The sequence below is a fragment of the Oncorhynchus kisutch genome, linkage group LG6, assembly GCF_002021735.2.
Source record: "Oncorhynchus kisutch isolate 150728-3 linkage group LG6, Okis_V2, whole genome shotgun sequence".
Taxonomy (NCBI): Eukaryota; Metazoa; Chordata; class Actinopteri; order Salmoniformes; family Salmonidae; genus Oncorhynchus; species Oncorhynchus kisutch.
In genome coordinates, this window is record NC_034179.2 from 75,408,091 (window position 1) to 75,421,866 (window position 13,776).

General features: G+C 41.6%; 1 protein-coding gene across 1 annotated transcript; it reads right to left on the reverse strand.

The window, feature by feature from the left end:
- Positions 1 to 1,641: 1,641 nt before the first annotated feature.
- Positions 1,642 to 4,413, reverse strand: desi1a (desumoylating isopeptidase 1a). The gene is made up of 6 exons (XM_020493591.2): positions 4,005 to 4,413; positions 3,559 to 3,580; positions 3,336 to 3,405; positions 3,005 to 3,114; positions 2,732 to 2,854; positions 1,642 to 2,628 (listed from the first exon to the last, which is right to left on the reverse strand). The coding sequence occupies exons 1-6, from the start codon at positions 4,096 to 4,098 to the stop codon at positions 2,541 to 2,543; spliced, it is 507 nt and encodes a 168-aa protein (XP_020349180.1). The 5' UTR covers positions 4,099 to 4,413; the 3' UTR covers positions 1,642 to 2,540.
- Positions 4,414 to 13,776: the final 9,363 nt, after the last annotated feature.

Below are 13,776 nucleotides of genomic sequence, written 5' to 3' on the forward strand. Positions count from 1 at the left end.
TATTGCTTGCCTCCTCTATATCTGTCTATTCCTCAGTTTGATCCCCGTGTCAGCATTGTCGTTATGTTTCCCTTATCCAGATGCTGTCCGTGTTTTGTTTCATGTCTGTCATTTATTAAATATTCACTCCCTATACTTGCTTCTCGTCTCCCAGCGTCTGTCCTCACACACAGAATATGAACTAGCAACACCTACATGTACTTATGCAAACATAGCAGTCCAAGTCAAGTTCCTAATACAGTGGCTCCTCCTAGGATTCATGACCAGAACTCCAACTCCAACCACTGTAGGTGGTGTTTACCTAGAGTTGCCTCATCATCACCACCTTCCATCCCTTTGGATACTCATCCAAGACCCCTTTGAGTCACATTAAAGGAAAAAAAAAAGACTGTCATATAACGGTTTGTCACTGGGGAGGGTGAGTGTGACTCAGAGTCTCTCTCACGGAGGTAGTGCCATGTTAACTCCCCCCCCCCCCCCCCCCAAACATTTCCGACAGCAGTCTAAGAAGTTGGTGTAGAGAGCAGAGATGGGGGGATTGAGGTGAAGATAAATAGCCATAGCACCTCAAGGTAGCCTTCCCCAGAACAGCACCAAGCCTCATACCTACTTTTGTGTTCCTAAAATGCAAACATGGTGTTATTTGTCTTGACAGGTCTGTCATCAAAGCACAGCCCAAGTGCTCTCTCTTCACATGCACTTAAATTATCCATGGGTGCTTTGTGTCTTCAGCTCTTACAAGGATGAAGCAATGAGGTAATAAAACAAGGACTATTAGATCATGACTTGTAGTTTCCCCAACAACATTTTCTACATAATATCGTCCATATTCTGCATTAAAATAAAAACCATTAGTGCTTTGTTATTCCACTGAACTGTTGATTTCTAGGTTCAGATAAGAAGCAGATATAAATGCAATCTTGTTGACAGCTGTACTTTCATATGAAGTTTTACTAACACTTAGAGACAGGGCCATGACAACAGAACTACTACTATGACACAAACATAACAAGCATCCAAAAAGTATGACTGAAGACTTTGTCCTCTAACACACTGTGACAGTAGCCTGAGCAAATGATGCTTCAGTCAAGGTCAGTGCAAGTACACTGAAGTTCATTTGGACAATTTCTCCTTCACATGATTACTAGTGATGGGGTTGGTCCTGCTGACAACAGCTGTGTGAACGGCAACATCTAATCAACATAAAAACAGGAAGAAGTCAGTCTAAAATGGTGCTTTAGACCATTTATCTAATGAACTGTTGTAGTTCCTTTAATGGATCAAAAACATGTTTCAAATCCAGCTTGAGGGACCAATACTTTGCATGCCTAACACTGGGAGAGTAACACAGACACTCTCGCAGAACTGCGCACATAGTAAAATTTGGAGTGAATGGCTTTATTTAGATACAATTACAAAACAAGCAAACAATGTGCAAAAACAATATCATCCATACATAACTAATATAGTATTCATAAATATCTACTGAAATCATTACATTTAGCAGCCAGCAACTGATCCTGAAATAAATAAAACAACAAATAAGGATGAGGTGTACAATACATTTCATTGGTCAGGTTGATTGTTGAAGGTGGTTACGTGAGCAACATACCAAGGTGAAGGGCCTTGTCTCCTTCAACATACAAGCACCTATTTGTGGTCATTATTTTTATGAAACATGCTATGCTGTAATTACCTGTCTGATGCGATACCAGAGGTGCTGTCTTTTACAGAACATACAGTTTACTGCACTGTTCTACTGGATGATGCTATAGTTAACCAGTGCCAGGAGTTGCAGTGAATACGTGCATTTAATAAAAGGACTTTACACGTTTCATGCCTAGTCTAATAAGTATAGATATGTGAAGAGTTATTGCTCCTACTGATGGCCAAATGAAAATGATACAAGAATATGTATGATTTGATCCCAAACTTGACCCCAAAATTGTACTCCATAATAAATTACATTTCTGAGATGATTTCAAACACATACAAGATACGCATGGTCTGTTTCTTCATCCAGAGAACTAATGCAGATTTTGTGCACTTCAGCATTCATCCTTCAAATCACACTATCAGCATCATTAACACTAAGGTGAGAGAGGTGAAGGCATAGAGGTGTATATAGCACACACCATCTGGTGGAAAGTGGAGTAGTTCATTGGAAGTCATGCTGAAACGCTGACTTGAGATACATGCTAACCTTCTTATAAATCATATTGATGATATTGGAAGATTTGTGAGAAAGTTCATGTTGTGCAACTTTCCCTCAGATCATACCATTAGAGGCAATAAGGAAGGTCCGTAAACAAAAACTGGAAACTGAAGCAAAAAAAATTTAAACATACAAAAAGGCAAGAGCATTGCTGGTGGGGAGTTACAAAACAATCATACTAAAACCAAGCATACGCAGTACAAAAGCAGTGTGACTGACTAGACTCACTGAGATTCACCCTCCACGGTTTCGTCAATAACCCACCTCCATTTTGAAAATGTAAATTAGAACATGTCTAAATACTACTGTGTGCAGTTCAGGCAGTTTAGCTGTGGCGACCGTTGATGATATTCCCCCCAGGAGGAGCGATGTGGATGGAGTCCAGTATAGGCCGGAGTATCTGACCAAAGGGTCTAAATGGTTAGACGGAGAAACAGGCCAGAGGGTCAGAGAGGTACACAAGTCAGTAATGCATTACTAGTATCTGTCTCTCTGTTACTAAGTATGTAGACTCACGTGGAGAGCACTTCGGAGGGCAGGTCTGTGATGTAAGAAGGGATCTTCCGGCCTGTTAAGAACTGGGCCACCTCATTAGTGAAGGTGTTACAGTTGTGCTCAAACAACCTATACTTGTCACCTCTATGGAAGAATAACAACAGAAAGCAATCTCAGATCTAAATCAGCCATCACTGCTATGTTGTGTTCATGCCTGATGTGTCCACCAAAGTGATGGTGTATGAGGTGAGTTACCCAAAAACAACACTTTTTTTGTGACAGATACACACACACCTGTATGTGTTCTCTCCTAGCGAGGACAGGTAGTCCATGAAGATCTCCTCTGTCACCTCTGTGTTTCCCAATTCCACCACAGTGTCTGGGGAACCAAGCATTGTTCCCCCCTAAAACACATAAAGTCCATATTATCCTACAAAACACCAACCCCCAAAACTTCTCTGTATATCCGATGCGTTAAACTTCCCTCCTCTTTGAAGGTCATACCAATGTAGGCCTAGTCTTACTGTCAGCTAGTGCAAACCCATGCTAAAGAGTAGAGGGAACACTGAAGTAGGTCTTATCAAATAGTAGGAGGATATTAGCCAATACATCATTTTAGGCTTACCGGTGAACAGCTGGAAATACCCACTCCTCCAAAGTAGAACTCGTCTCCATAAACCACAATGGCTGAGTGCCTGTGAGAATTGAAACACAAGACTGAGTGTACAGTAATGGATGGTTACAATATGGCCATGAAAATAATCCTTCGAAGAATTGCAGTGACAGTAAAGACAAAGTTTTGTGGATAAATTGTATTGTCACAAAATTATAGGTGGGAGATTTCTTACCAAATGCCATCAAGTTGTTTTCCTGTAACACATTAAAATATATATATGTGTGTGACCGAGGCTTGACGCTGCAGATGAGCATACATGTCAATCAAGCTCGCACAAACCTGTTTTACTCTTGTCTTGTGTGTAGCTAGCATTTTAGCTAACGTAAACGTTGCAATATTGTTGAGCTGAAATTCTGAAGAATACGCCTTTGAATAGCTAGGTTATACTGTATAAACCAAGCTCAAACTTACTTCAATTGGCAGGTTGTAATGAACTAGCTAGCAAGTTAATAACAAACAAAAAATGATGCATTGCAAGAGTAATGTTGGCCTACCCAGCTAGCTAGCTAGCCAGCCATCAAAGGCTTGCCGACGTGCTCAATCAATCTCAACCCGCAGCTAACTACTAAAGCTACACAGCTTCATTATCTGGAGTTGTCGAGACTGAGCTTCACTTACCTAACATGATTGGGCTGAGATTGCGAGCCATTCCTCTTGACAGGTCGTATATATACAGTTGTACACTGTATGTTGTTGTGTCATGTTTATCCATTATGTTAAACCCCCAAATATGTGTTTATGTTAGCTAGCTAAGCTAACAGTAACGTTAGCTATTTTGCGGTTAGCTTGCCTTTCTACTGACTGCTGGTTTTGCAAGGTTGTTATCTAATGACAAATTAGATTATATTATCAGCTAAATTACCTGAACGTTGTACCTATGACGTTAGATATTTAGATGTCTGATTACAATCTACAAGTACCCTGGCTGCCAGAGACAGTTGTCCCACATAAAATTGCAGATTGGCATCTCATGAGCTTGGTAGTGCATCAGCGCCTCCATGCGTCCACATAGCACTGTAGAGGTTCTGTGGAAGAATGTCTCTGTTATATATATATATATTTTTTTTTAAAGCATTGCCATGATATTCTCTATCAAATCCCCAACTACAGCTCCTCGCATCTGAACATCATCAATAGTCTTTCTAGCCTATTAAATGGGATTCACCCAGTGTGGATGGGGAGTGACCATTGCGCGACACAGTCGCTCTCCACTGTCCAGGTGCTATATTTCGGATTTACTATTCCCGCCGCTGTCCATGGTGCTGAATCTCATTTTGCTGCTTTTAGCCTGTTTGTTTACTTGAACAACATCGTACCTTTCTACACTCGTGACAAAGTTCACGAAGACTTAGCCCTATCTTCAAACACCAATATAACATGTAAGACTTATCCCAACCAAAATCCAGGCAGCCTTTAGTAATGGGCTAGCTATTATGAGGTGAAAATGCATCAGCATCTTCATTCCTTCGCATAGTGCAAAGGTTTGTTAGGGGTGATGTGATTGTCCTCCACCAAGTCTAAAGCAAGTAAATACAATACACCCATATTTATGTGCACTTGAGTCTTCAAGCTTCAGATCCAAGGGCATAGTGATTGTAGTTTTGTGGCCATCAATTATGGAATTGGACAGCAAAACCAACATTGATTGCATTTGGAGACTTCACAAGGTTTGACAGGTGAGTTTAGGGTTCTAACAAGTGTCATATAAAACTATTTTTACTTTTGTATACTTTTGGTTGGCATAACAAAACCCTTTACATGTTCGGTTATGATCCATCAGGAGCTAGTTCACTCCCACTTTGTTCACCTACAGGTTTACTCACTAACTAAGTGTCTGAAGGTTGTTGTCACATACAGTGCCTATCATAAGTATTCATCCCCTTGGATTTCTTCACATTTTATTGGGTTAAAAATTGGAATAAAAATGGATTTAATTGTCAACTATCTACACTAAATACTCTGTAATGTCAAAGTGGAAGAAAAATCAATTAAAATGTTTTATTTCTATTAATGAAAAATAAAACACTAATTTACTGTATCTCGCCCCCTGAGTCCATACATGATAGAAACACCTCTGGCAGTGATCACAGCTATGAGCATTTTTAGGTAAGTCTCTAAGAGCTTTGCACACCTGAATTGTTTGCCCATTTGCCCATTATTTTCTCAATTGTTCAAGCCGTGCCATAGATTTTCAAGTGTCGCCATAGATTTTCAAACAGATTTAAGTCAAAACTGTAACTTGGCCACTGTCTTCTTGGTAAGCAACTCTAGTGTAGATTTGTCCTTGTGTTTTAGGTTATTGTCTAGTGTCTGGTGTAAAGCAGACTGAAGCTACTCCCCAGTCTTTGCCTATGTCAAGCATACCCATACCATGGTGCAGCCACCACCATGCTTGGAAATAAGGAGGCAGTTACTCAGCGATATGTTGGATTTGCCACAAACATAAAACTTTGCATTTAGGCCAAAATTGTATTCCTTTGCCATACTTTAGCAATACTTACAGGATGGATGTTTTGGAATATTTGTATTCTGTATATTTGTATTTTTGTGGAGACACTACAATGTTGTTGATCCATCTTCAGTTTCTCCCATCACAGCCATTGAACTCTGTAGCTGTTTTAAAATTACCAATGGCCTAATAGTGACGTCCCTGATCAGTTTCCTTACTGTCCTGCAGCTCAGTTCAGAAGGACGACTGTATCTGGGTGGTTTAATATATAATCCACAGCATGCTTAAAGAGATATTCAATGTCTGATTTGTTGTTGTTACCCATCTACCAATCACTGCCCTTCTTTATGAGGCTTTCGAAAAGCTCCCTGATCTTTGTAGTTGAATCTGTGCTTGAAATTCAATACTTGACTGAGGGAACTTACAGATGTTGTATGTATAGTATGGGGGACAGAGAAAGGGTTAGTCATTAAAAAATCACGTCAACCCCTATTATTTCATGAGTCCATGTACATTTTACTCCTGAACTAATTTATGCTTGCCTAAACAAAGGGGGGGAATACTTATGCAACAACTATATTTTAGTTATTTAATTGTTGTACATTTTAATTTTATTTTCACTTTGAAATTATCAAGTATTTTGTATAGATCAATGACAAAAAAATATCACACAATGAAATATATTTCAATCAAAATTTGTAACGCAACATACTGAAAAAAACAAGGAGGTTGAATCAATCAATCAATCAAATGTATTTATAAAGGCCTTTTTACATCAGCCGATGTCACAAAGTGTTATACAGAAACCCAGCCTAAAACCCCAAACAGCAAGCAATGCAGATGTAGAAGCACGGCTAGGAAAAACTCCCTAGAAAGGCAGGAAACTAGGAAGAAATCTAGAGAGGAACCAGGCTCTGAGGGGTGGCCAGTCCTCTTCTGGCTGTGCCGGGTAGAGATTATAACAGTACATGTCCAAGATGTTCAAATGTTCATAGATTACCAGCAGGGTCAAATAATAATAATCACAGTGGTTGTAGAGGGTGCAACAGGTCAGCACCTCTGGAGTAAATGTCAGTTGGCTTTTCATAGCCGATCATTCATAGTTAGAGACAGCAGGTGCGGTAGAGAGAGAGTCGAAAACAGCAGGTGCGGGACAAGGTAGCACATCCGGTGAACAGGTCAGGGTTCCATAGCCGCAGGCAGAACAGTTGAAACTGGAGCAGCAGCAAGACCAGGTAGACTAGGGACAGTCTCTTAAGTGAATACTTATGATACCCACTGTAAAGGGCTCTACAAGTCTAAGCAAACGGATCCGACCAAGGTCCATTTGCATCGCATTCCAAAAATGCAGACACATAAATGTACATAGACTACGTAGAGAGTGACACAAAAGGACTCCGTCAGCTCTGTTTGCATGGACTGTTTAGACCACTTAAATATTTGCGATGTAAATTTACTCACTCTTGAAAAGCGACTGCCCACAGCCAGCCCATAAGTCATATTGGAACCTGTGATTGAACAATGCTGTATATCAGCGTTATACTATATCACAAAATTTATATTTTGATTTACAAGATACTTATAGATTTGAATAGCGGTGCCAATATAGCACTGTGTTTGTGTGTGTGCACATATTCGCTTGTGCTTGCATGAGTCATGCGTATGTGTGTCCTGCCTGTTTTCATTTACATGTTCAGTCCAGTAGAGCAATCAACGCAATTTTTTCACATTTCAATTTTGGAACAATAAATACAGTCGTTTTTTTATGCTCTAGCAAAGGTCACAGGTTAAAGTAGAGAGGTTGATCTACCAACACCTCCTTTTGCCTTTTATTGGTCACCTTGGAAACAGTTACCATGACATCTGGAGATTGTCGATTATGCAAGAGACCCAGGTGCAGAGAAGAGGCTGTGGAAGGGGTATGTAGGCGTTTCAACAATGGGGCAAATCCTGGAACAAAAGTGGAATACAGCTTGGGGCTTCCCCAATAGAGATTCATATCAAATCTAACATCTAATTGTATTTGTCACATGCTTCATAAACAACAGGTTTAGACTAACAGTGAAATGCTTACTTACTGGTCCTTTTCCAACAATGCAGAGTTTAAAAAAATAAGTACCGCAACCAAGTTGATGACTAGGCAACAGGATAGATAAGACAGTAGTTGCTGTGTGTGTGTGTGTGTGTGTGTGTGTGTGTGTGTGTGTGTGTGTGTGTGTGTGTGTGTGTGTGTGTGTGTGTGTGTGTGTGTGTGTGTGTGTGTGTGTGTGTGTAGTCAGTATGCATGTCGAAGCATGTGTGGGCATATGTAGTGTGTGTATGTTGGGGTGTCAGTGTAAGTATATGTGCATGTGTGGGTAGAGTCAGAGCAAGAGAGATAGAGTATAAAATGGTCAATGCAGTACTCTGGTTATCCATGTGATTAGCTATTTATCAGTCTTGTTTAGCATTCTTATGGCTTGGGATAGAAGCTGTTTAGGATCCTGTTGGTTCCAGATTTGGTGAACAGGTACCGCTTGCCATGCGGTAGCAGAGACAACAGTCTATTGCTTGGGAGTTATTTACAATTTTTTGGGCCTTCCTCTGACACTGCCTGGTATAGAGGTCCTAGATTGCAGGGAGCTTGGCCCCAGTGATGTACTGGGCCGTACTTACCACCTTCTGTAGCGCCTTGCGGTCGGCTGCCATGCAGTTGCCGTAACAAGCGGTGATGCAGCCAGTCAAGATGCTTTCAAAGGTGCAGCTTTTTGAGGATTTCAGGGCCCATACCAAATCTTTTCAGCCTCCTGAAGGGGAAGAGGCAATGTCGTGACCACTTCACAACTGTGTGAGTGTGTGTGGACCATGTTAATTCCTTAGTGATGTGGACACAGAGGAACTTGAAGCTCTCGACCCGCTCCACTTCAGACCCATCAATGTGGATGGGGACGTGCTCGCCCTTCCGTTTCCTGTAGTCTACGATCAGCTCATTTGTCTTGCTGACAATGAGGTAGAGGTTGTTGTCCTGGCACCACACTGCCAGGTCTCTGACCTCCTCCCTATAGGCTGCCTCATCGTCATCTTCTATCAGTCCTACCACCGTCTTGTTGTCAGCAAACTTGATGAGGGTGTTGGAGTTGTGTGGGGCCTCACAGTCATGGGTGAACAGGGAGCACAGGAGGGGACTAGGTTCGCACCCCTGAGGGGCCCCCGTGTTGTAGGCTGAGTATCTTGCACTGACCCTACGCACATTCACTGGACTTTATATACACACCATATACACACTCACACACACTACACTGTCACTCCCACACAAATCTCCCATATGCATAGCTGCAGGAAGATGTTTGGTGGTGGAGGGTGCTGTGAATTGCCTGCGCTACAGACGGTCCGCTAATACAGGACTAGTAAAGGCCCAGTGCCCTACTTGTCTACAACAACAAAAAAGGGTGCAGGAGGACCCGGGTGCTGTAGCACCCTCAGCACCCCTACTTCCCGTGGCTATGCTCACACATTCTGTCCATAGGACAACAATCAGTCGTATATTGCACAAATCTGGCCTTTATGGAAGAGTGGCAAGAAGAAAGCCATTTCTTAAAGATATCCATAAAAAGTGTCGTTTAAAGTTTGCCACAAGCCACCTGGGAGACACACCAAACATGTGGAAGAAGGTGCTCTGGTCAGATGAAACCAAAATTGAACTTTTTGGCAACAATGCAAAACGTTATGTTTGGCGTAAAAGTAACACAGCTCATCACCTTGAACACACCATCCCCACTGTCAAACATGGTGGTGGCAGCATCATGGTTTGGGCCTGCTTTTCTTCAGCAGGGACAGGGAAGATGGTTAAAATTGATGGGAAGATGGATGGAGCCAAATACAGGACCATTCTGGAAGAAAAGAAAAAGACCTGAGACTGGGACGGAGATTTGTCATCCAACAAGACAATGATCCAAAACATAAAGCAAAATCTACAATGGAATGGTTCAAAAATAAACATATCCAGATGTTAGAATGGCCAAGTCAAAGTCCAGACCTGAATCCAATCGAGAATCTGTGGAAAGAACTGAAAACTGCTGTTCACAAATGCTCTCCATCCAACCTCACTGAGCTCGAGCTGTTTTGCAAGGAGGAATGGGAAAAAATTTCAGTCTCTCGATGTGCAAAACTGATAGAGACATACCCCAAGCGACTTACAGCTGTAATCGCAGCAAAAGGTGGCGCTACAAAGTATTAACTTAAGGGGGCTGAATAATTTTGCACGCCCAATTTTTCAGTTTTTGATTTGTTCAAAAAGTTTGAAATATCCAATAAATGTCGTTCCACTTCATGATTGTGTCCCACTTGTTGTTGATTCTTCACAAAAAAATACAGTTCTATATCTTTATGTTTGAAGCCTGAAATGTGGCAAAAGGTCGCAAAGTTCAAGGGGGCCGAATACTTTCGCAAGGCACTGTACATACGTACACACACTCACACACACTTGGAACTGGTACTCCCTGTATATAGCTCCATTCTTGTGTATTTTATTTTATTTGTATGGTGTTGGTTAATATTATTTATTTAGTTTACTCTGCATCATTGGGAAATGTTTGTAAGCAAGCATTTCACTGTAAAGTCTATAACAGTTGTATTCGGTGCAAATTTGATTTGATGGTCAGCGTGGCGGATGTGTTGTTGCCTACCTTCACCGCCTGGGGCCGGCCCGTCAGGAAGTCCAGAATCCAGTTGCAGAGGAAGGTGTTCAATCCCAGGGTCCTGAGCTTGGTGATGACCTTGGAGTGGACTATGGTGTTGAATGCTGAGCTGTAGTCAATGAACAACATTCTTAGATAGGTATTCCTTTTGTATAGGTGGGTGAGGGCAGTGTGGAGTGCAATAGAGATTGCGTCATCTGTGGATCTGTTGCGGTGGAATGCGAATTGGAGTTGGTCCAGGGTGTCTGGGATGATGGTGTTGATGTGAGCCATGACCAGCCTTTCAAAGAATTTCATGGCTATAGATGTGATTGCTATATGGGGGCGATAGTCACTTAGGCCGGTTACATTAACATTCTTAGGCACATGAATATGATGGTCTGCTTGAAACAAGTTGGTATTACAGACCGGGTCAGGGATAGGTTGAAAATGTCAGTGAAGACACTTGCCAGCTGGTCAGCGCATACTCTGAGTACGAGTCCTGGTATTTCGTCTGGCCCCGCAGCCTTTCGAATGTTATCTGTTCATCTGTTCTTACTCACATCGGCTACGGAGAGCGAGATTACACAGTCGTTTGGAATAGCTGGTGTTCTCATGCATGGTTCAGGGTTGTTTGCCTCAATGTGAGCTTGTCTGGTAGGCTTGGGTCACTGGGCAGCGTCACTACTCCTTGTCATGTGTTGTACTTGTATCAATGGGACCTATGCTTACAGATCTATAACACTTTTCAGGGCAGGGAGGGAGCTGTGAGGACATCTACTAGAGGTGAGTGATGTCTCCCAGAGGCCCACATACAAATTACAGACTTCACAGTCAATCAGCCAATCATCATAACTCTTGGATTTAAGCCATGTCAACCGAAGGTAAACACTGCATCCGTGCATGTGTGTATGCATTTGTTTACTGTTCATTGCATTTGCGTTGGTCTATTATAGCTGAACTGGGGCCTTGTGGATTGACAGCTTGTGGATATTGGCTTCTATACCCAATAGTGCTACTGTGTATGTTATCTGTGTTATCAGTGGAGATTTTAGCATATACATCTTGGTAGGGTAAACTAAAAAAGTGTGGCCAGCAAGGCCACCACACAACACAACACTAAACAATACATGAATTGGTCTTTAACGGTGACAAACGGTGCCCACAAACTGTTAGGGCCTACATAAAGCTGTACCAACAGCAGTCCCAACACCTTACCACTGCTTCACCTGGCTATCAGTGGAGCCTTGTCTGGCAGTGAAACAGTTCATTCAGACTCATTTACTGCCTTTTAAAAAAACACACTACCGTTCAAAAGTTTGGGGTCACTTAGCAATGTCCTTGTTTTTGAAAGAAAAGCAAATTTTTTGTCCATTAAAATAACATCAAATTGATCAGAAATACAGTGTAGACATTGTTAGTGTTGTAAATGACTATTGTAGCTGGAAACGGCTGATTTTTAATGGAATATCTACATAGGCATACAGAGGCCCATTATCAGCAACCATCACTCCTGTGTTCCAATGGCACATTGTGTTAGTTAATCCAAGTTTATCATTTTAAAAACTGAAGATCTCGTACAACGCTGTTAACTACTCTTTTCACAGAACAGTGCAAACTGGCTCTAACCAGAATAGAAAGAGGAGTGGGAGGCCCCGGTGCACAACTGAGCAAGAGGACAAGTACATTACATTGTCCTCAACTGGCAGCTTCATTAAATAGTACCCGCAAAACACCCGTCTCAAAGTCAACAGTGAAGAGGCAACTCCGGGATGCTGGCCTTCTAGGCAGAGTTCCTCTGTCCAGTGTCTGTGTTCTTTTGCCCATCTTAATATTTTATTTTTATTGGCCCGTCTGAGATATGGCTTTTTCTTTGCAACTCTGCCTAGAAGGCCAGCATCCCGGAGTCGCCTCTTCACTGTTGACGTTGAGACTGGTGTTTTGTGGGTACTATTTAATGATTTATGTATTATTTATTTATTCAGCACTTTTGAACTGTACAGTGACAGAATTCAGAACATGGGCCGTTCTTACAGTATTCCAAGTCAGGGGGCATATAAGCAGACAATGAAAGCTCTTACAATATTTGATGATGACATTTCTCTAAAACATGGGCATGTACATGTGCACCAACAGATCAGAACAGTAGGCTAAATTATGAGAGGAAAAGTGACCAAATTATTAGGGTGAGGCACATAGTCTACTAACAGCTTACTACACAACATACGCTTAGAATTTTTTCTTCGCTACAGTATACATATATCCCTGGCATATTACATCATTTATGCAGCAGCATACAATAAAAAAATGTCTGACCTTGTTGTGCTGTGCTCACTTGAACAGGAAGGTGGCGCGGCAGTCCTTTGTGGGCAAATTGTATCATCAAAGTCTGGCATTCTCTGGATTTATGGTGCTTTCAAGACAACTGGGAACTCGGAAAAAAGCGAGGTCTAATCATGACGTTAGTGATCTTCAGGGCGGAGCTCTAGAAAGAGGCCTGAGTTCCCGACTTGGAATTCTGAGTTGGATGACCGTTCAAAACGTATTTTCCCAGTTTTTTTTACGAGTTCCCAGTTGTCTTCAACTCACTGAAGTCTGAGATTTCCCAGTTCCGAGTTTCCAGTTGTTTTGAAAGCGGCAGAAGTCATGCTGGATTGACAGCATGGCCAATGTTGAATGTTTATCCTTTTAAGCTTGGAAAAGAGACCCTTAAACCTAGACTTGGATCACACATCCACTCCCCTGAATAGCATGCTAGTGATTGCTTTGCAATGCTTGCAGTTAGCCACCGATTCCTTCCAAACCACTCATTGTTGAATTTGCGATTTCCAACTTGTTGTGTATTGTTTATGTCCAATGGCCGATGAGCACCAATACGTATTATCTATCATTTCTCTTCATAATTTATCTTCGTATGACAAGAATTGAAAAGGATTTGCCAGTAGATTGTCGACTTAATTCATGATGATGACTGCTAGCTTGCTAGCTAAGATTTTTTAAATATGATGTAGACATTATCAGTCCAATCAAAGCTACTGTAGATATAACATGATTTGACAATTTTATCTGTGGCCAATAACCTTGAGACTTCTTGGAAGGGCACTTCTAATGTAACTCTATGGCAGCACCCAAGGGGCTTGAATTTTTGAGCTCTCCCTATAGATTTTGCAAAACAGGCACACAAAAAAAAAATAGAGGGCCTGTCGGGAATGGCGGGTCACCACTGTGTGTTGTACATGGCGAAATGAAATAAACATTCTATCAAATTACCCTACAATAAGAGTGT

Coding starts and splice junctions, on each gene's coding strand:
- desi1a (XM_020493591.2), bottom strand. CDS start 4,098: ATGGATAAACATGACACAACAACATACAGTGTACAACTGTATATATAC. Junction 3,406..3,558: donor AAACAACTTGATGGCATTTG/GTAAGAAATCTC, acceptor CAATTCTCACAG/GCACTCAGCCATTGTGGTTT. Junction 2,855..3,004: donor CTAGGAGAGAACACATACAG/GTGTGTGTGTAT, acceptor ATTCTTCCATAG/AGGTGACAAGTATAGGTTGT.